Raw genomic sequence first — 23785 nt, forward strand, 5'->3', positions numbered from 1 at the left:
CTCCTCAGCAGCTACAGCACACAGCAAATATACCCTAATCTTCCCAGAGAACACAGAGTCAAGCTCATGGTCTTGGACCTTATCTTCAAACATCCTCCCTAAATCGGAGGATGAGATCAGTCGTTGAACATATTCTCTTTTTGAAGCAGGTGGAGCTTTCTGTCTCATAGCCAAAGCCTCTTTGTGAAGGAAATGGTAAACTATTAAAAGCAAATCAACAAAGCTCATTGCTTCAACCTTCCTTTCATTGATGCAAATATACGTTAGCACAGACATCTACAAGGAAAACTACAGGCTTCCAGGTCAAAATGCCAACACAGCCTACTCTTAGGGGTGAGGAAGCCAGTGTGGCTGATGTTAGGCATGTCAGACATTCAGCATTCACAGAACAGGATCCTCCCACATTCATTAGAATCGCTGATTATCAAACAAATAAAAAGGAAAACATTACTTCTGCTCCAAAATGAGTAAGTCTTAGCACAGCAAAGCAGCAAAGTGGTGCAGAATTCCTTATTCTTGATGATGCACGAGTTTTCAGCCCAGAGGACTGTCATAATATTAATGAGTTTCAGCAGATTGTTGAACCGTGGCTTTGTAGACATGACTGACCAGCACCAGAACAATACAGCACAGGAAAAAGGCATACTGAGGAATACAAGATCCTAATAAAATACACAATTACTAACCATCTAGAGAGGCTGCGAACTTTCAGCACATTTTCTTTTTAAGCAAGAGCAATACTTCATGTTTTTCTAAGGGGAGACCCAGCCTTGCCCTCTGATGATTTCTGCTATGCTAAGGATAAAATGAATGGAAGACAAAGAGCCTGGAGGGAAGGAGCAGGGTGGGGGTGGGAGCTGAGGGAAGCTTTCTCATGAATAGGCTGCAAAATCCTCCGTCACCTTGTCTTTGCCAATGCTGCACACTAACTACGGAAGTTAATTCAGTTACTTAAACAAAACAAAACAAAAACCTAGCCTGGATAAAATCTGAATTAATACGGACAGTGAGTTACTAAAGGCTATGTGACTGTGTGCTCTTTGTGCTTTTTTTTCCTAAAGCTTTAAGAGATGTTAGAAACTGGCCCCAAATCTGAGCTCCTTTTTTTTCCCAAAAAAAAAGATCTATTTTCAATGCTGAGATTAAATTTAAAAGGAACAGAGCTCTCCCCTACTTATCATAAACCAGTATCATCACGTACCAGTTTCCCCATCTCCCAATTAAGAAGATAAAAAGAAATCAATATTTGTAACCCAGAATTCCTGAATTAGGAAAATAAAACTAGACTAAACTAAATAAATAAAAGGAAAGAAGAAAAGGCAACAAAAATTGGAAAGTCTGCCATTCTTCTGTTGTTCTTCCGTTTATGGTTTTATATAGAAGCCAAACATTACTTTAAAAATGTTCTGGGCACAATGTATATCAAATAAACATTGGTGCGATATTAATTCCCCACTAGGACTTAAAGTGGAAAAATAAAATTTGTGTACGTCCTTTTTCCCCCAGACAAATGCTGGACCTGGGCCTTCTCATCGCACCCCTCCTCTTCGGCAAAGAGCTCTTTCCACACATCAGCCAGCATATGCTTATTTGGGAATCGAAACAAAGTCCTTCTCCACTAGCAGCAAGCCCTCTCTTTACCTCTGCAGGGCCAGAAGATGATCCTTGCTGCCACAAAAAACATAGTGGGCTCCACGAGTGCAATTATCTCCTATCTTGTGAAGGCTGCAGACAGGAGCAATGGTCTTCTGCCAGCAAGTGAGAAGATAAAGAAGTAGATTACATCCTTTGCCCTCCCTCATTTTTACTGCCCAGGCAATTTGTATTCATCTACAGATAGGTGCAAATATTGGTTCTGCTGCTGCTGAAAGACACAACTGAGAGGTTGGGGACCAAGAGCTGCATCCTGGCAGAAGACATGAGTTTGTCTACCAAGGATCTCCACCATGGGACCAGATCACCATGAAGATGAAGAGAACATTATGCCAGAGAGACACGATTATAAGTTCTAATCTGCTGCACTTTCAGAAAGATCATTTCAGTTTCCACCCTCTGTGGGTTTTAGCTATGGTTTCCACACCCAGAAACAAAAAGAACAGCAAAGAGTCTTGACTTTCCTCCATCCCCAGTTAATCTAGGCTAATCCATTTCCATGAAGCAATGCCATCAAATTTCTCACGAGGTTATTTAAATTCAAATTTACTAAGCATTTCCAAGATACTACATGCTGGGAGGACATTGCAGACATTTTCAAATATATTGCAAATGATTGTGAAGACACATAGAACATTTAATGAGAATCTGTGCTGTGGTCATGCAGTCTAAGATATCCTGAAAAATAATCTGCTCTGTTTTAAGGGTGAGAATGGATTTTCCGTGATTTAAGTGAATTTTTATATTTCTACTTTCTGATACTTTTTTGCCCTCAGTGACATACAGAGAGGAGATACACAACAACAATAGTTCTAAGGAATGAAATTGGAAACAAAATAAAGAAGGTAAGAATAAATTTTTAGAAGCGGAAATGAGACAAGTAGAAGGAAAAGGGAGAGAAAAATATAAATAGAGACCAGGGAAAGAATTGGAAAGCCCTCTCTCCAAGAATACTAACTTCAAGAACAGCAAACAAAAGAGCCCACAAATGCTTAAAGTAGAGGAGGGAATAAAAATGAGTTAGAAAGGATATATAAGTTTTTATTTTTTGTTAATTGGATTCACCATTGTGTAAACTAAATTTTCACAGCTACCCAAAAAAAAAGGACATAAAATAAGCCTCCTAAATAAGGCTGGGCTAGTACAGCAAGCAAAAATTACCTGTCATTTATTAGCTAACACACTTAGCTGTTTGCTTTTCAATATTCACAGCTCCTTTTATTCATGAATATTTTGGGTGAGCAAACTTCCCCTCACCAGAATACTTCCAATGCAAAAGATCAGTGGGGTAATAAAGCAGCTTGAATATTGTTTCCGAATACTGAGTGGGAGCAACTCCACATATGTACACTATCTTCGCTAATTTCTTCCTCCCCTACAGAAATCTATTCAAAATGCTATTTTTGTTCATGAGTTCCTAAGTTCTTGTTACCAGTTACACAGCTGAAGTGATAATCCTGCAATTCATGATATTATGACCTTTCCACAGCAAGTAAGCACAATGACATAAGTTGCTGTTTTCAGGCTGGAAAAGAATATCAGGAAAACATAAGCCTTTAAGAAACAATAACCCTGTTTTCATGACAGCATCTCTCATGTAAACTGAAAAATAAGGTGACTGAAACAAAGAGTATCGTATTGTTCAGAACAAGGAGAATTGATTCTCCAAAGAGAAGTGTTCGATTGTCCCTACGTGTGTTTGGTGACACTGCAGTGTTCTTTAAATGTTTCTGAACCCAGACAAGTGTTTTGCTGCTGGTGGTGGCTGAGAGCTTTTTGTGAACCTATCAGTATGACAAAACACCACAATATGTTAAAACAAGATGGTTTTACTTTAAAGAACAGAAAAACAGATTTGAGGCAGAATCCCTTCAGATGTCACAGAAGTGTGTAATTTCCTTCCAGTTTTGCAAATCTGATAACGTATGTACTATGTTCGCTTCCAGTGGCACCAACATCTAACCACGTTCCCAATTTTCGACACTTAAGATAGCCACAAAGGGCCTAGTCCTACAGTCCTTTGTTACAAAGGGAGGCAACACAAGTGATTGCACTGACATGCACAAGCACTTTGTCAGGTAGATAAGAATAAGCAACACCTTAAAGGCATTGGCAAACAACATTTTGGGAAACTAACCTCACATATTAAATGTTATATAAATATATATCCATATCATAAATACAATATAAATATATAAATATATTACATATTATATGTATTATATTACATATTTATATCCCATACGGACATGACCAGTACAGAAATTTAACCAGATGACAGAGAACCATCCATCCACACGGACATCTGGCCCTTTTCATGTTCTCTGAGCTCTCAGACCATGAGCCTGTCCCCTCAGTGTGCTATTGAGAGTATTCATACCCAGCTCTGCTCCCAAAATCATTTTGGAGACTTAGCGTGTTATAAAGGAGACCCAAGACACATGGTATCTAAACTAATGAGATGAATAACAGGCAACAAAAATGACTGTTGTAAGATCATTCATTTTCAAGTAAACTGGAATGTGATGTGTTAGCAATTACTGCTGAGTTGCTCTGTTATGGTTTGGGACCCTCAGGACATTGGAGGTCTTGTCTGAAAGATGCAGCTCAATGTAGTTGACATTCAAACGCATTAAAAATATTGCCTGCATGAGAAAACCACAAATTTCCTTTACAGGAATGAAAGTCTTGCTAAATACACACAATCCCCTTCACATTTCGGTGAACAGGGAGCTGCAAGGTGTGCAAATGAGCACACCTTACAGCAGGGTATGACTCTGCTACACCGCATGTCCTGAGCACCCAGGAGTTGAAAAAAGCCATTAAAATGAAAACAAACACTGCTGATTAGAAAACAAACCAGGACAAATAGCAAAAAACAATCAATTGAAGAAAAAAAGGTTTTACATACATTGACAAAGTTACAAGGTGCTGTATCATTTAAAAATCAATAATGGCAAAGCACCATCACTGCAATATTACATCTTACTAGCAGGCATTTCCTACTAGCTTCATTTCCACATTCTTGCAGATTAACACAGAAAATAGCTCAATAAAACACCTTTGTGTAATTGTCACCAGTTATTCCTGAAAAATATTATTCCCCCAAAATAATTTCATGATGCCTATCTGGGAATTAGAAACAGCAACTAAAAAGCCACGGTTTTGTGATGAATGGAAGCCACAGGATAATCTTTGAGGCCTGCGGAAGAGTACAATCACATTAAATTCCCTCAGCTCAAGAAATGTCATCTTTACATCGGCTGGTACAAAAAATTGTTTCCAGCCTGAGGCAGTTATGATAAGGGATTTAGAAGCCATCACCATGTGGGCCACGAGATACAAAGGAATGCATCACTGCATATAAAGCGTCTCTTGCTCCCAATTTCGGAGCTAATGTTCTCACAGCTGTGTATGACTTAGACCAGCTGGGAAGAAGAAAGGGACTAAATGAGTCACTGGAAGTATCCAGCATTTTGTCTAACCTGTGTTTAACACTACTGCAGCAGAACTGTTGGTAAGCAAAATAAGATCAGACGATGATACTGCACGGGCTGGGGCTGTGTCCTCTTGGAAGCAACATACAAAACGCCTTATCTTTAGGGGAAGGTAGGCAAAGATGGCATTTCAGTCATATCCATGCACTGCTACAATGCTACTGCCAGCTGAAACAGCCCTCAGTGCAACTGAGGTGGGTCACGGGTTACACAAAATTACCGCAGGCCATCTGGCACTCCCCAACACGCTCGTGCCGCTGTGTATACGAGGGGGGGAAGCTTTTGGAAAGCCTTACTAGCAGCCTTTGCACAGCAACTCTGCTCTAGCAGCTGCCAGACTTTGTGCACAATGACATGCAGGACACTAACAGCCCAAGATGAAATCTCACCCCTGCAGAAGATAAGAGGCTGCAGACCGCCGTAGAGGGGTTTTGTCACCAAAATGCTCAATATTTGCGAGCTTGCGCTTGTAGGCTTGGATACACAGCCTGCTCTTCAAAAGCACGGTGCCGAACTTCAGACATGGCTCTGAGTGTGTGCACTTGGACATGAGGACCTCACCTGACTGCAGAAAATCGTGACTGTCTTGAGAAATCTTTAAAAGCCTAATTATTTAATTAGTGATGAAACCAGCTTCTCCGGGGGTTTCTGCTGCCTCAGGGTTCAATTTTCCATGGCAGGTCTGGCTCTTGGATTTTGAGTGTCAGCAAAGGGATAAACAATAGTCTCAAGCTCTTTCGTTTCTCCTGATGTTTCATTTTCTCTCTGCCTCCTTCCCCCACAAAATGCATTTTTCACTTGTTAGATGTCCCTTCATCACGTAGCGTATCTATCATTAATTGTTCAGGCTATGGTTCAGGCATAACTCTTATATTAACATGCAATGCCACCCAAGAAATATTTGGTATGTTAAAAGAAGTTCTTAAAGCAAATGTCAAATGATCCACAGCATATAAAAAAGAAATATTCAGCTGCCACTCTCTTGCAACAATTCTGCCACATTTATTCCATCTGCTCCAGGGAGCAAATTTCACAGATTATCAGTTTCTAATAAATTTCACAAGGGCAATGTATTCCAAATATGTTTCTACAAATATCTAGCAGATGGACACATGAAAAATAAAGCATTGTTATCTCATCCTATATCTCATGAAGCTGATCTGCAATACTAATGATACTTAATTTTCTTTGGTATAAAAGGCTCATAAATATATATATATATATATATATATTAAAATAAAACATGTATTTTCCTCTACTACTGCTAGAACATCAGCAGTGTCTCCAAAGGCAAGAAAGAAAGAAATCCATTTGCTGCCTATTTTGTTGATATAACCGAATTCCTGGTTTTTACACAGCACTTTGTAAGATAACCGTATTTGCCATGGAACATTTACTAGCTTCTGCAAGGGCAATGGTCTGAAAGATATATATTTTTTTTAATTCTACATTCTTCCACACGTTTTGGGAGGTTTCTCCAGCTATCAAATACAGATCACACAGAGATTGATCTTGATATGCACATGCATTCACACAGCCCCCTCTGTGATAGAAGTGAAATAGACTGAAGCTAGGACAGAGATTTAATGAGACATAGGGCACATGTAAAATGTGACAGACGTACAACTGGTCACATAGCATGACTTTCATTGTGATATGTAAGCTATCAGATAACTCAGATGATGACTTTTCAGACAGAAATACAGATCAGAGGTTTCTTACCAATTTAAAAGGCAGGTGATTTTATGGATAACTTCAAAACCAGGTGAGTAACTGCAAACGCCAAATCGAGACTTAGATTCCAACATCTAAGCACCTAAACAAATGTGAGTAGGTACTTACTCTCAGTTTCCACTGGTCTCAGAGGTGTTTATTAGTACCCCACACATTTTGCAAATTGTGGCCACTTTCATTAAGTGCTTAAGTGTTGATCAAGGAGAGCATTCAGCACTAGTGGTGGGCAGAAGTTGTCCACGTAGGACTTCTTACATGTGATATACCCATAGAAATGTCTTCACTGAGCACAGTCTCATTGTCTTGACTCTGACTACTTCTGTACTTATCTTGTTTAACAGCAAAAAAGTAAAGCAATTTGCAGTGCCATTGGTACATGGAAGCAATGGCAATGGTATTTGATTAATACCATTATTTTACAGAAGAGCTAGTGACTATAAAAAATAACAATGAGAGGTTTGAAGTATATTGGTGATTGGAAAAGAGACAGCCTGAAGGATTATTAAACCTGCTACTTATTTATTTTTTCTTGAAGGATACTGTTCTAAGCAATCGTCAGTCCATTGTTCAGAATGCAAGCCGTATTTTAAATGGAAAAACAATATTAAAAAATCAGTGTAGCTAATTGGCAGTTAGCTTCTTTTACATGAAATTATTAGATACTGAATATATTTGCTTTTTCGTCAATGCATTGACAAAAAGTTCTTCCTTCTGTAAATGCAAGACTATTAAGGAGTACTGTTCTTAATCAATCATTAACACTGTATTAAACTATCTGAGAACAAACCCATTTTTGGACTGCAGTCAAAAGTGCTATACTTCTTCCTTGTTTGTTTGGTTTTTTTCAGAGAGAAAGAGAGAGAGAGAGAGAGAAATGTACTCCAGTGGATAAGCTAGGTACTCCACATCCCAAAAAAAAGAAAACACAAGATGAAAACAAAACCAAAATGAGAATTTATTCCAAACTACTCTTTCCTTAAGAAAATAAGCAAAAGAGAGAAAATAAATAAATAATTTTGATAGATTTTTTTTTTTTACTCATTATTTTAACTCATTAAAGTTGTTTTGGTCTGAATTTTCTTCATTAATTCTCTTTTATTACAATATCAGTCAAAAAAAACAAAAAACAAAAAACAAAAAAAAACACATTACTAAGAGCTCTACCTTGTTTTGAAGCTATATACCTTAATTTGAATCTAGGTTGCTTCGATGTGAAGTGATGTTTCATCTGCAGAAAAACTTAAAAAGTTTATTTGAATTCTTGTTGCACATGCTTTATCCTCTACTGGTCTCAAAGGCACCAAAAAAGTGCATCCATAAGCCAGATGTAAATTTCATCTCTGAAGACGAAGTAAAATGCAATCTTAAGAATGCAATCTTAAACCATATTCTTTAAACTTTCCTTAGAGAATAGGTCTTTAGCTTATGATTTTTAAGGAGTAATATGAGCACCTACATAAAGACCAAAAAAGAGAAACAGTCTCTCAAGTAACTTTGCTAAGTAGGGGGAAAAAAGCCTCTTGGGCTTATGTTTACTTCTTTTGCTTACTCACGCTATACAGCAGGTGGAATTAATTATTTAGAGCCCAAATAACCTTTAAAAAAAGTAACTATAACCACTTAATTTGCATAAATATAAAACTATTTTAAAGATGTAGTATCCTGCTTTCTGGTAAAAACGCCATACATTTTCTCTTCCCACCAATACATAAAGAAATTCTTAGCCCTTAATTACATGAGATTAACTATTTTTAGAATAGCACCATTTTTACATACTGAAAAACTGTGACTGGTTCAGGACTGAATCTTCCCTGTCTGGGGGCTTGGCCAACACTGTTGGATTATTATTATTATCATTATTAGGAAGGGAAATTTCAGAAGTTTGGCACTACCACAACAGTCTGGAGGGTTGGAGCATCCAGGTGGCCAGTTAGGACAGAGAAGCTGATGGCAAGCTCTGAAGTGAATATTAAAACTGCATTTACAGCTGCACTGACACACACAGCACTTGGACTTCATGTATTTGTGTCCCCAGCAAAGGCTGGGGAGGACACTCATCTCTCAACAGCACAACTTTGAAGCCTGCAGCCTTGTAATAGAAAACCTAGACTGAAACAGGCTCAGGCTTGTATGGTGCTAAGGAAGGCAATCCTTGTATTAAATAATTAAATAAATAAATAAATTTACAACACTTTAAAACTCTTAGATCTGCAAAGTAAGGTTTGAAATGGTCAACTGCTGTCCATAACAAAATGTACTAGCTTCCAAAATGCAAAGCAGTGTGTCAAGAAAGGGTTTTAGCTTTTAATCCTTGCCCTGAAATAATACTCCTCACAGAAGCAAGATGAATACCAACAGTTCAGTATCAGATTTTCATCCACAAATGCTAGGAATAGGGGAAAAAGCACGCTGAAAGCTCATAAACACTTATCAAGACACCTAAAATTGTATTACAAGTTAAAGTATGGATGCTGTAAAGAAAATTCCAGTTTCCAGACAACCCAAATGTTATATAAACAGATGTTAACAACTAAAAACAAACCACTACTGCAAAGCTATCTGATGAATTCTCTGAAAGCAGAAAAAAAAGAAGTCTGCACAGCTTCTCCAAGTATTTAACATTAAAGAGAGATTTATGTCATTCTAGGAGCCTGATATATCATTTGAGTTCTCACAGGCTAGAAGCATCAATATATGTTGCTATACTTTGGTTTATTTTTTAATAAAGACTAGGGTGTTGTTTTTTTTTTTGCCCTCCCCCGTTCCCCCCCCCTTTTTTTTTTAAAAAAAAAAACAACCCACAGGAGGCTCTTAAGACTTGTGTTAAACTTAAGTATTTGAGACTTCTCTAGCTAAGTTGAAATCAGAGTTCTGAAATCAGTTATGAAGTATCAAAGTTATGGGGGGTAGGCAAGACAGACACAGCTTGATCTCTGAAGTCCACTTGCATAATTTTTCACTCAGCTCAGACTTAGTTTAAGGTATGAAAGTTATGCAAAATAAATACCTCTATATTCAACAATGTGAGTGAGCAACTTTTAAAATCTGGAAACATTTCTACCAATGCAACAACAAAATGAAGAAAATGAAGGCAAACAGATTATTAATTATACCTGCTCAAAGACAGAAATAGGAATGGCATTAATTTGGGGGGGGGGTTGCATTTTTATTAAGGCATAAACTCCAAATACAGCCTATGAAAGTATAAATACTTGTGGGAGACAAAGTCCATTTTTTCTATCACAACAGCAGTGCAACATTTACTAACAATCCTTCAAGGAGCAGCCTAAACCTTGTGGACTAGTCTAGAGCCCGCTTCACACAGCAAGAGGAAGAAATATAAATGCTAGCATTCCTTTAAAAAAACAACACAACCATAAATATAAGTGTATTCTGCATTAGGATTCAGTTCCCAAAATATCTCCATTGTTGTCTTGGTTTCCATTTGCTTTCTAATTCCCCAAAATAGCATTCTTTCAAAACTGTTATATAAAGGGTCATTACTTGTTAAGGACGCCCAGAATTACAGCAAGGGACTCTGGCTCAGAGCTCAATTCTGCATAGGAACAGAGGAGTGCCTTTTCAATCAGCTGCAGCATCCCCAGTACTCCACAACTTCTGGATGTTCAGTGGTTCACACCACATATCACAGCACCTGCAGGCAGAGTTGGAGCGATGTGCATCAACTGCATGCACACTCCCTTGTCTCTGGCTGTACCAGCCCTGCTCAAGAGCAGTCCTGTGTACTGGAGAATCCCCCACACACTACTTATTTCTTTTACCTGCATCCATTGGCAGGCTGCTGGCAAAGCGCCTGAACGTGGCGAAGAACAGAGGTCATAAAAAGAACATTTTGGGGATTTCCAACCTTGAACAATTCTGGTATTATTCTAACACAAGTTCAAAAACATTCCCTAACACTTTTATGTATGTCAATGATGCATTAAGAAACATTTTTAATATTTCAGAGGTTTCCATGATATTGTTCTTACCTATGTAGTTTATCTTCCAGCATCTCCATATACTTTTCAGCATTTTCTTTTACACTGGTCACTGCAAGACAAAATTCAACAATTAGGTAATGGTATAACTGAATAGTTTTTATTGTTTAAACCAACTCATCTCTTACCTACATATTTTTATACACATCAGTTGAAAATGAGAATTCCAATAATCTTTCCACAATTAAATTACAGTATGTCTTCCCCCTTTTTTCTTGAAAGTCTATTGTATTGTATGTGTACTAAATTAATATATCTGCTGATCAAAGCATCACTAAATTAACCACTCAGTTGCACCAGAAAAATGGTGAGACTAATGAAGGCACGTATCATAGAATGTATCTTGTCAAAACAAACCAAAAACCCCACACAACACAGCTAGATCTTCATCTTTACCTTCAGGAGAAGTAGGCAAGCCTAATTCATCAATCCCTGAGCAAGAGTCCTTTAAAATCCTATGAAACCTTTATCAAATTGATTCCATCAGAACTGAAAATGTGGTATGCAAAGCTTTTTATTGACCACACAAGCTTTTTATAACGTAAAAAGCTTTTTATAATGTAAAAACCAACCAAACAAACAACTTAGGACCTAGGTATCATCTCCACACACGAGTCCCTACAACTTCTTCACTGAGAACAAGCTCCAATGAATTACTTACTCAAGGTAACACAAAATAACAAGGCTATGTAGGTCCTTGGTACTCCACCCTGGGTATGAATGGGGGAAAAAGCAAATCCCCTCTAGGAAAATGGAGGCTCTTCGTGGATCATCACATTATTATCATCATCATCTTTACCTGGCAGCTGCTCCAAGTCTAGTAGGACTGTTAATTGGTTAGTCATTTTGAAACCCTTAACTCGCTGCACATCAATTCTATGTTTGGTTTATGTGAAGACACATTATAAACAGTACTATAAACAGTATAGCTGTTTCTACAGGCAAAGCTTGCTGCGTGGATCATCTACTCTCTGAATTTACCCATCCATCTCCTCCTCCCATTTCCCGTACAATACAATGCTTCCAGGTTGAGCTAACATAAATCAAGTGCTGCATGTATTTATCACTTTCCCTCTCTCTCTTTTTCTCTCTTTTTTTTTTTTTTCATTTTTTCCCCCCATAACATAGAATTTCACACACTAATGTCTAGTTTGAACACTTGGTGTTAAACAGGTCAGTTGTTCTAAAGTTGCACAAACCTACTCAGGCAATACCATTTGCAGCAAACATCAGGGTCATTGTGACATAGACTATCTGCAGAAGAAGGTGTTCACCTGGTCAGACAGAAGTCACATATAGCTGAAGCAGTCTGCACCTCAATAGCAAACATGGGACATATTTCATGAAGCTGATTCATGTTTTTTTGTTTGTTTGTTTGCTTGTTTAAAGTGAGAGGTTATCAGATTTTATATATATATATATATATACACACATATATACACACACACACCCTAATTCTCTATTAAAGCATCACAGTGTCATCCATGGTATCATTAATCCAGAATCACTGTCAGAACATGTTTTGCAACACAACACCTTGAGCCAGCAGGATTATGGAAGATTATACTGTATATAGACAACTGAATTCGTTTCTACATTCACAGATCTATCTCACCATTAGAGGAGTGCTGGCAAACGTTAAGCAAAAGGTTATATGAGGATTTTTGCAATGGCGCTGGAAACTAAACAAGTTCCCTTATCTTGTAGCAGACTTTTCTAACAAGTACAGGGCTCAGTAGAAGTTCTTGCTTTCATTACCATCCTTTTATTCCCGTGTTTCCTGTGGAAGTGCAGAGAGCCTGCAAGTCTTCTTTTAATGACACGCTACAGTTTTATATAAACTACAACCAGCTTTTCAAAACTCCCTATCTGTCAATTTGCAATGTGTTGACCTGAGGTTCAGCACACACTTTGATAACAGATAGCTTCAAGGTATGTGGCTTCTGTACTTCCCATTCTCTTGCCATTGTCGTAATATCCTTGAACATGAGCTGTTACAATTCAGGGGCTTATTCGTTCCAATAATAAAGTCAGCAGATATTAATAATTTTCGGAGAGGGATGAGAAGAGGTGGAGAATCTGTTTCACACTCACTTTGTTTCTAACCGATATAGTGACTTCTTATGTTACATGAAAGATAAACCTTGCTTTCAATTTCTCCTGCTGTGCTTGTCACTTTTTAATTGGGTATGATCTGATAGAGTAATTCGCACTTTCACAGTTCAGTCCTGCCCCTACATGCAATTTTACAATGCCCTTGAAGCACGCAGCTTAATATATCAGCATTATTCAATGACAAAAAGTAATGGACAAGAATACACCGCCAGTCGAAAGTAGGTCAGTAAAAAGCTAACACTCATTTGGAAATCACCTCACATCACTAAACCACACTCCCTCCCGTCAAATGTTTTAACTACATTAAAAGAAATGCAAACTTTGCTGCTAAAAGAGAAAGCTATCCAGACTAGCTTTGTCTCCTTGCCTTCTTGTGCATGTAATTGAAAGAGCTGTGACCTGGAGATTTTGCTTGAAGGAAAATACTGCTTAAAAATTCGGTGGGGGTTGCTTCCGTCGTAACAAATTGCAAGCAGCACCGCAACAAATACACAAATACTTTCAGCCTTTTAGATCATCCATTTGAAATAGAAGACAAGCAACAAATTAGCAGGTTTTTTGTTCTAGCTTAATGAATCTGTTCACCATCACTTCAAAGCACACAAAGTGCAAACTGGGAGCCATGCATGCCTTAAATCTAGCTAGGAAAGTACTAGATGACAGACACACAAAAAAAGTAGTAATAATTTATGAGACTCTTTTCTATATAAACATGCCAAATGGTTTATTTTTATATTTAAGTGAATGAGATTGCTTTTTTTTTTCATCAGTTCTCCAGGGATTTACATGCTTAGCTCATATTGGCCTTAAGGGGAGTTATTAGAATAAAAACATATAAATACCCATGGAAGATCAGGCACCAGGGTATTTGCTAAGGTTAAAAATATACTTTTCTTGTGAAGCCTTAATTGAAGAAAAGTGATTCAGCATTTCTCTCTCGTGTTACATCCTTCCTGCAGCAGCAAAGCCCAGTCTTAGGATCAGTCCTGGTGCGATGGGGCTGAGAGGCAGCAGTGAGCTCCTGTGGTAGCCTTTTAGTTGTTACAGAGTGCAAATCTACCATTTTTAAAGCTGCATAAACATCTTACAATAATTAACTTACATAGTCTTTCAAAATATCACGTGTGTTTCTCATCTGAAAACAGCACCCCAGGGGTAATGTTACTTCTCTTAATTATCAGTATTATTTGAGCCTACATGTGAAACTATATAATTATTTTTATCCCCAATCTTGGCTCTCACTAAGTGAGCTTTCAAAGACCATTACATCTGCTTTAGATTCCATCATCAATATTTTCCAAAATTTTCAAGAAATGAGTATCTGACTTGATACACCTTGAACCCAGTGGAAATTCCAGATGTGGCTGCTTGGCACCTCAGAAGAGAAGGTTCTTAAAACTGAAGTAAGTGCCTCAATACCATACTCAATATCATAGCCATTTTAAGTGCTACCCTACAGGTCTTTAATATTCCATCAGACTATTGGACTTTTTTTTTTCTTTTTTCCTTTTTTTTTTTTTTGTTAGTGAATGGTGACACATTTTGACACATTAAAGGTTCGAAGAGCTGCAACAGCTGCCAGCAGACCTAGACCCAGCAGAAAAAGAACTGCCACACATTGCCTGCCTGCCTGCATGACAAGCCCGAAGCCAATTCAATTAGCCTCTCCTTTCCCCAAGCATTACTTTCCTTCTCAAGTACTTCATTAGTCAGGCAAAGCGAAACTCCCACTGACTTCAATGTGATTTTTGCCCAGCTTAAGGAAGCGGGATGAGATTTGGCTCTTTAGAATGATATAAAAAATAAAATTAACTGCAAGGACATGCAGTGATCCAGCTGCAGTAAATACTGAGGGCAGAATTAGTTGCAAACAAGGTTGACAGATGTCCTGTCATTATTCTATCTTTGAAGTGTATAAATGATTACTAATGCTAAGAGGAATGCAAAAGCAGAACATGATCAGTTGAAACCATCTGATCTTTTCTGTAGTGGAATATGTGCCATATTAATGTGTGAAGTTTTGGTCTGAAAAACTGTGGAAAAGCTTCAATATATTTAAAGGTTAACTTGAAAAGCCAGTCAAACTTCAGAGAAGACATGTTAGCTGCTCAACTGCATGTCAAGATGATTTATCAAGCCACAGTAACAAGATTTTGGATTACAGAATAGTAAGGAATTTTGCAACTTGCAGACAGACATGGGAAAAACCCAAAGAACAAGCTTTGAATAAAGAACAACTGCCTCTCTCCAGTGCGTTATTCCCAGGGAACTCAAAAAGAACAAAAAAGGCCAGAATTAAAGAGAGGAAAATAGGTGGTTCAATAAAGACGTGAAAATACTCCAAAAGAGCTGTTATTCTGGGTCAACTCAATAACCCAAATTCTATTCTGGTTCACTGATTATTTTTCAGTAACAAAATAAATATTGAGATATGTAGTTACTACCTGTCTCTTCAAGTGACTGTGTTTTGTTTTAAGGAATCTGCTAATCCTTTAAATATCATTATAGAACAGCACAAAATTAGCCTAGGGAAATTACTGCCACTGGAGACGAGGTGGTCAAAATTTTGGAGTAGTCTAAATGGTTTGGCCGTTCCACAAATAAGAAGGTGAGTTGTGAAGACAAAAAAAAAGGCGCTCAGCACCTATGATGTTAAAGCCCCACAAGTAAAGACATAACCTGGTATTGATGGAGTTGAAGGTAACGTTGATTTATCATAATCCCATACCACAAGAGGACAGAGGGCTTTTAGCGACCTATTCTCAAATGCCACTCCACTGCCTTCACAACAATGATGGATGCAGTATGTTGCATCTTGCCCATATGAAAATTTCCAGCATCATCTTCAGGTGCCTTTCCAGCACCAGATGGTCAACTCCTCTGATACAGTAGGGCAACTCTTCCAATATATAGGAATAACCTATTAGAGGATCCAGCTTGAGTATCACTTTTTTACAATACTTTGATCGCTGACCTTAAAAACCCTACAGTATACTGCCAGCTTCCATTTCATACCCTCATATTTTTACAAAGATTGAGAAGCAATAAAAATACATGAAAAGTAATAATGAAATGCAAAATTGGCAGAGCACAGGACAGCACAGCTTTTTCCCACTTGTGCTGCACTGAAATAGGAAAAGAAGAAAAGAACAAAGTGAATCCCTTTTCCTTAGGATGTTTCTCGTGGGGTTGATGATACAGCAGGTCTGCTGTTAATGTTTTCTAAAACACGTAGGTACATCCTGAACAGAACAGTCTAACCTCTAGACATGTCTGGAGTGGGTGGACACTGCAGTACCCAAGACAACCCAGCCTTCTCTCTTTGGGAGACCCCAGAAAGGCTAAGTACCAGCTCATTTGGAGAGATGGCAGTGTTTCATTCACATGTAGCAGAAACAGGCAACGAACACGCTCTTTGGTTTTTCAGAGAAGGATCTCCATCTGCTTGTCTCTCTGCATACAAGGCTCTCATATTATTTATAGCTAGCTTAATTTGTAGCCTTGATGCAACTTAATGAATCTGAGCCTGCAATGAGTTAAGTTGATACCTTGACTTTGATGTGAAAAATTGCAGCTAAACATATACAGTAAGTAGAAATTACTGACTTGAGCAGGGAGGCCACATCCTGCCCTCAGGCTGTATGTCAGGTCAGATGTAAGGCACAGAAAAACTCAGCATGAACTGAAGTTTGACAAAGAAATAAATAAAGTTAAAAAAAAAACACACACTAGATCTTATAAAGAGAAATGACAGGAGATGATAGCAACTCTGCCTGTAACAACTTGTATTTCTATCTTTCTGGGTGAGGCATCAAAGGTTTGCAGAGCTGAAAAGAGGAGGGGGGAAGCTGTGCCTCATAAAAAGGCACATTTGAAAACCAGACATTCCTAGAATTTACCTCCTAAACCTTCTGCCTTGTATGTGGCACTTTTCATCCAAAGAGACAGGTGACCCTTCCAGTTCTGTGATGATTAAATTGCCTAAATTGAAGGGAATTACCATAGCTTCATATGGATGCTAAGCTTCTTTCAGATTTCTGTAAAATCTACTGAGCCAGACACAGAGGTTCCTCCTGTGCTACATGTGGGAGAGAGCAGCAGGGGAAAGGCAAATTACCTTCTAAATACTTTCAGTAAATACTCTAAATGCTCTACTGTCAAAAAAAAAAAAAAAAAATTAAAGAATTGTTTTATTATTCAATCTCAAAGCAAGCAAAGCCTTCAAATTAAAGGGACTGTAGGTGAAATACTGAATCGGCAGTGACCAGAGCACTGAAGTTACATGACAATTACCTTGATACTTTAAGAGGCTATAAAAAGTGCGGGGAAGGAGATTAAGGCCCAGGGTCACACAGCGATAATGCAAGACCACCCACCCGTCCAGCCTCCAGGCCTCCCAACTTAGTCCCCTCCTGCACGTACCACCTCTCGGTAATCACAGGCCGGGAACAGAGCCCCTAACCACAGGTGTGGACACTTTTCCACACACAACTTAAAAGCTATGAACGTTGCATTTGGTGTGCACTGAAGGGAGCGTTAAACTGGCTGCAAACTTGGAGAAAAATGCTCCTGCCTTTCCACGCACGTGGCACTGAATGGCAACGTCCTCGCTTCTGGGAAGCCCGAACTGAGCCCTGCGTCCAGGCATCTCTCTGCTTTGAGTTTCTGACATAAGCCAACATTTCCTAGAAAGGCCTTCTTCATTATGGATAGGTTTTACATTACTTAAAATTAGTTGAGAAGTGGAACCACGTGCATTTTTCAGCGACAGCATGACTGCAGGGCACCACTTTGGGAAGCTGGAGATCCCCGCTGCAAACGTGCTCAGGCAACTGAGGCTCTTCACTTCTCCTACAGAAGAGGCAAGGTTTGAGTTTTACTCTTCCAACTCATCACACCGATAGGACCATTATACAATCATTTATCAACATCCCTTAGCATAGGAAGTATCTTTCCAAAAGCCATAAGGAAAATTTCCCTTCACTTTTCATTCCTATTTCCCTTCTGTTCTTCACTAAGCACTGGGGGAGAAATGAAGCAGAGGGCAGGGGGAGGGAGAGCAATCTGCCTATATTTTCTTTGTATTTTCCCTTACCCGTTTTCATTCCTCTGTTGACCATCTGTTCAGATTCCCCCCCTCCTCAAAAAAAAAAAAAAAAACACAAAAAAAAACCTCTTTCTTTTTTCTCATTTCTCCTCACAAAGCAGAGCCTGAGCATCAAGGAGAGCCATGTGTCCAGTTTGCTCTCTGTGGATTGTCAGCAGTCACAAGAGATCATCTGGAAACCATTACACAAGCTAACAAGACAGCCAGACTCGACATGTATGAAGGCACTAAAAGAGTTCAAACTTGTTACTTGAATTACCACAAGTTTTTTCCTGAAAGTAAGATTTATTTTAACACAGTTATATAAAACAAAAAGACCCAGAATGAGCCATTTATATAGCTATCCAAGACAAACAACAGAGAACATAAGCTATATTCAGAGGCTAAGCTCCCTGCCAATAACTGAGAACACCTAATACCTATATCATGAAAAGAAGGAACAATTTAACCTTTTTTTTTTTTTTTTTTTGGCTGAGGAGACAAACTATAAGACAAGTGAAATCTCAATTCAATTACTGGCCCATTATTATCTCATTGCTACTAGGGATGATCGAGTAGACCGTCAGATGTATGCCACAGCAGTTCAGTAATGTCAAGACTTCTAAAACATACAGTAGCTGTTTTAAGTTCTTCTCACAGTGGTTGTTTTGCTGAACTTTCACATATTTAGTCCTACACCTAATATTTTAGTCCCTGAATTACAACCAAAAATTATATTAAATGAGTAACCCACTTCGCCTTTTAATTTAAGGTCACAAAGGAAACACAGTCCAAGATTTCTTTCAACCATTCTAACCCCTCCAGAAACTCTTCCAAAATAAAAGGGCTCTGCAAAATCTCCTGCTAGTCTTAATGTTACTGATTAGCTTTTCACCAGCTCAACAAGTATAGCTAGTCAGGCTATACAATCCACTAAGAATCCAGGCACCCACACAGAGACAGCCTTCAGCCAGAAGATAAAACGTATTTTATACGGCAACAAATATAATTATTTAATGCAGAAGTTGTCTAAAACTTCTTTATGGAGTAAACCCACAACAAAATGGCACAGGCCCAAAAGAAAAAAAAAGAAAAACAAACCCACACCAAACCCACATTTGACTCCAAATGCTGCCATAGAATCTGGCTACTAAAAGAGATGAAAGGGAGAGATGAGTACAGACATAAGTGCTTTGAAAAGTGCGAGAAAAAAGTGTGTTAAAAAAGGCCAATGTTACCACTGAGAATGGAAAATGACACTTATCTTCACTTCAGTAGAACAAATGGCTGCTAAGACATCAGTCCTTCAGATGATTTGAAAGAAAGGAAAGTAGAGCTCAAAGGTATATACTGAAGGTTAGAAGTAATACATATTGCAGTAGCTATGAGAAAAAGGAATATTCAGCATTGCAAGCTATTTTTAACAACCTTGAAATGACATCAAATAAAGCAGAGACTTCCTGTACCAACACTTCCAAATGATAACTGCAAATAGCACTAACTTGCATTTTTGCACTGCTGTTTTCTCCAAGGAGCTAGAACAGGTCTTCAAACCACAGAACACCTGTGGAAAAGCATCAATTTCTTTTTTTGAAAAATAGCTGACAATGAATAGCAGTGTAGAAAATGAAAGCGTCCCACATAGTCTGATACAATGCGGTTTTCAGAAACCCTCTGTAAACCACTTGGCCACCGTTGGCTGTAACAGGCATGTTTGCTGCATTGCGACTGCAGGGCTTCCAAAGAAGAAAAAATTGTGGAGCTGCTCAGCAGAGCCTGTTCTGCACTCATTCCAGGCAGGAGGACTAAAGCAGATGAACTTAATACACTGTCTTTCTTAATCCCTAATAATCTTTGTCTTGACCTCCTCCTCCTCACACGACGCAACCTGCTCACAGGCTTCATGAAGCTCATCAGTAATATTTAGACTCACTTGACATACCAAGTAAACACGATGCTTTTGACCACAGACATGCAGTCTCCACTTAAAAGCTTCTCACCTACTAACCTTTAAAGCTGGACCAGAGATTTACAGAGATTTGGGAAAATTCCAGCAGTTGAGCAAAACAGATGTAGCTACAAGAATAGATGTACACTAAGTGCCCATGCTAACCCTAAGCACCACAAAGGGCACTCACAGATACAAGTGCACGCTGAACTGCGTTCAAGACAGGATTATTAATTTAATTATCTGGCTTGAAAACAATGCTTAGCATACAAAATCATTATTTGCTTTCTTACTTTCTAGCACAAAACGCTAATACACTAGTGCTATTGAAAAAGACCACTTTAATGTCTCTAAAGTGAAGAAATTTCCTAAAAGATGATAAAGTACATTTCACAAATGGGTTACACATACCCCTTCCAAATGCACTGTAACAAAAGATTCCAATGAAAAAAACAAACTATCACATTGCACATTACCACATAATTTCCACCTATGCTACTGTGTATTTTAAATCTTTTTTCCTTGATGCCCTCTTCTGTCACAAGAGCAACAGATACATTTGCATCTTCCCCTTAACCAGACAAACTATAAAATATTAGGGTTTCCTGATAACCTTTTGGGCAAAAAAAGGGACATAATTCATACTTTGCTTAGAGAGATTATGAAAAAAGCAGCCCTATTACAAGTTGAGAATGTATTTCTCAATAGAAGTGAACAGTTTCAGCATTGATAGAAAGTCTTCTACTTGAATTAAACTGTAAGACCTCGGAGTAATGGCCATAAAGGAAGGGAATTAAAGACCTTGCCCTTCACATGGAGTCTCAACATTGCTACGTTATAAGTAGGATGAGTGGATTCATTCTTCAAAGCAGCACAATGCTTTAATACAGCAGCTTATTTTATATATATTTTTTTTTTCTAATGAAAACAGCCAATTCTGGTGGAGCTAACCAGAGCTAACTCTTGAATTTTCCCTACAATATTTTTCTCTACATTTTGTCTGTCATACCATCTCCAGCTGTCTTCCTCCCTGACTCCTGAATCTACATGGTTTGTGTCCCCTTTTCTCTTCCTTTTTTTTTTTTTTTGTCCCCTCTGCCTTTCAAATTCCTCTCTCCCCTAAGGTGTAAAACATTTGTTATCACAGGGAATTTCACTTCTGGTTTGGTCCACATAACAAACTTGCAGTACTTAAGTTACTGCCAGGAAGGAAAATTTCTAATGGTCTAATAAAATAAGGACTCTCAAGCCAGTAGTTTGAGGACACTTTGCTGGTTATTCTGTTGACTTTGAAATAAATTCCCAATGGCTGGTGTAGACTCTTCCTATGGTAGCTTAGTTTAATACGTTCTAATACCAAATGTCCTTTAGGTACGAATTAGTTGACTTAATCTTCATGGCACGAATTATTTTTCAAGTGTCATCTGGAAAGTTTTAATTTCTGAAGAAGTTTTGAAGGGATAAGCTAGAAGTCAAACTGTGGTAAAGTCAGGTTCCTAATCTTCAGGACATCCCCAAACCCATAGCAACAGCAGTACTATAAAGCTGCTCCAAAATATGCAAAATGAGGATTTTATGCCTCTGCCCTCAACCTTCTCTTTTCACTAAGGTGAGAAAGCAGTAGTAACTCCCACTTCTGAGCTGGCCACTCTCAGAAGCCACTCTCAGAATGTTGCCCTTCAGGGGTAACATTACTTATCACTCCTTCATGGCTAAGATGGCTGAGTAGATAGGCCACCAGCTGGACCACACCTTATTACAGCTTTGAGACCTCAGGAGTGAAATTTTCCATCAGTCCCACAGCCTAAACACAGGGGAGGATGATTTGGGTTTCCTGCTTTGGTGGGCAGCTAGCAGTCCAGGAGAGGCAGTCTGCCCAAGCGGCAGTAGTGCCAGAAAGAGAAGTGGATGGAGTCAAGTAGGAAAACAGTCACAACGAAGAACAGGTTGGAAAGTGATTGCTGGAAGAACTGAGCCCAAGGGAAAACTCTGCTGGTCTGAGCTGGTCTGGCAGCTGATGGGCACATTACAGCCTGCTTTCCAGGGCACTTACTTCAGGTCTGAGTAGAGACAAGTGCTACAGGGCACCATACTGTACGCTATTTTCTCAGCTGAGCTGCTGTCTCTTTGCTTGGCTGACTAACTGATATGTCAGTTGAACAGCTGAATACCTCTCTTTTTCTTTTTTCTTTTTTTTTTTCCTTCTCCTTTTTCCCACTTGTATTTTAAAGGCTGGGCCAGAATGCCCATTGTTTAACGCAAGTTGACGTGTATCAGCCTGTACCTTTATGTGAAGTTGAGGAATGTGCAACAGCGTTCTCAACTTCAAGGCCTCTCACAGATTTTGCTGCTTACACCTGGCCAACCTGTGGAAATGAGAAATGCTCACACAGCAATACTTCCACAGGGTTAGACTGCAAGAAGCCTTTTCAAAGCTGTGATTGTGCATTTTAGCTGTGAAACTTCCAGTGATATCAGCAGGAGTCACACAGCTAAATCCCCAAGCAACGCTTTCGGAGGATGACTTATATTTAAAGGAGGATTAGAAGAAAATACTTCTTACACCATTTTCCATGTAACATTATCAGTCTTAAATTCAGAGAAGTATGGAATCATTTGGGGGGAATAAATGATTCACTGGGTATCAATTTTTCCATCCAATTAGGTTGGGCAGCTACGCTGAGTGTTTAACACATACCCCTGCTGCCCCTCCCTTTCCACAGAGTGTATATATTACACACAAGTTAGGACTTCTGGGTTTTCAACTTTGTTGATTTTATATTCCTTTCGGGATTTAAAGTACTGTTTTGTTTAATTATTTTTCCTCTACTCATCCACAGTATTGAATGACAGTAATAATGAGCTCAGAATCATTGTACAAATCCCAGTAGGAACCATTCATAGTTTGTTAATAGGACATTATATTTGCATTACCAAGTGCAGTTCAAAGCACATTGTGTAAATTAGCTCCGAGGGTTACTACCATGAATCTAAAACCAGAACATCAGGTCAATTAGCACAGCTCTAAAGCACATTAGTTTGGTTGAAAACATAAAGGGTATGATTAAAATTCTAGGAAATCCTCTCCTGCCCTGGCTAAGAGCCTCTCAGAAGAAGGCTGGTTTTGCCTCCGGGAGACACCAGAATGCCTCAGCTCACACCAGTATGGCCTGATCCCAGTGACCCCAATGCCTGATAAGCAATACTGGCCTCTTCTGAAGCAGGGGAAAATTAACTTGCAGGTGGTGTGGAAATCCTCAGGACTCCACAGAGACGCTTTCTTCCCCATTCAAATTAAAAGAACAGGTGAGAATGAGGAAAACTTGGAGGGCCTGGGAGTTCAGCATAGAACATATTTCTTACATGAAAATGCAGTTAACAAGGATAAGCATAGTTAGTTTCTACCACTGAAAGAAACACTACCACTACATAGCACAACCAATCCCACATGCAACAGGCCAAAAAAATCTGTTTAATAATGACAAGAGGAAGCATACAACAAACTAAGGCAGGAAGTTCCCAGTAACAATATAATGCATATTACTGTTCCCAGTGCTATACTGTAGGATTATGTGTCTTTTGGGCAAACAGCATGTGCACATGCACACACACAACTATGCAAGTAGCTAATGAACTTCAGAGATCACATACAGCATTCTTTGGATCAAGCTTTTGGAAGAGAAGCACACAGACATAGCAGGAGAAGGCACATCATAACAAAATTCTGCGTCAGGACTATAACTCTGATGAA

General features: G+C 38.7%; 1 protein-coding gene across 14 annotated transcripts in view; it reads right to left on the reverse strand.

Annotated features, from left to right (window-relative positions):
* The window catches only part of DISC1 (DISC1 scaffold protein), a 197563-nt gene that overhangs the window by 33175 nt on the left and 140603 nt on the right, over positions 1–23785 (reverse strand). For all 14 annotated transcript variants that reach the window (XR_011808282.1, XR_011808283.1, XM_072035781.1 and 11 more), the window contains one exon: positions 10877–10937. Coding sequence is in view for 12 of the 14 variants with exons in the window: in XM_072035781.1 (XP_071891882.1) it covers positions 10877–10937 (61 nt within the window). In the remaining 2 variants the exon portion in view is untranslated. The remainder of the gene's footprint in view (positions 1–10876; positions 10938–23785) is intronic.

The sequence above is a fragment of the Anas platyrhynchos genome, chromosome 3 (genome assembly GCF_047663525.1).
Source record: "Anas platyrhynchos isolate ZD024472 breed Pekin duck chromosome 3, IASCAAS_PekinDuck_T2T, whole genome shotgun sequence".
NCBI lineage: Eukaryota > Metazoa > Chordata > Aves > Anseriformes > Anatidae > Anas > Anas platyrhynchos.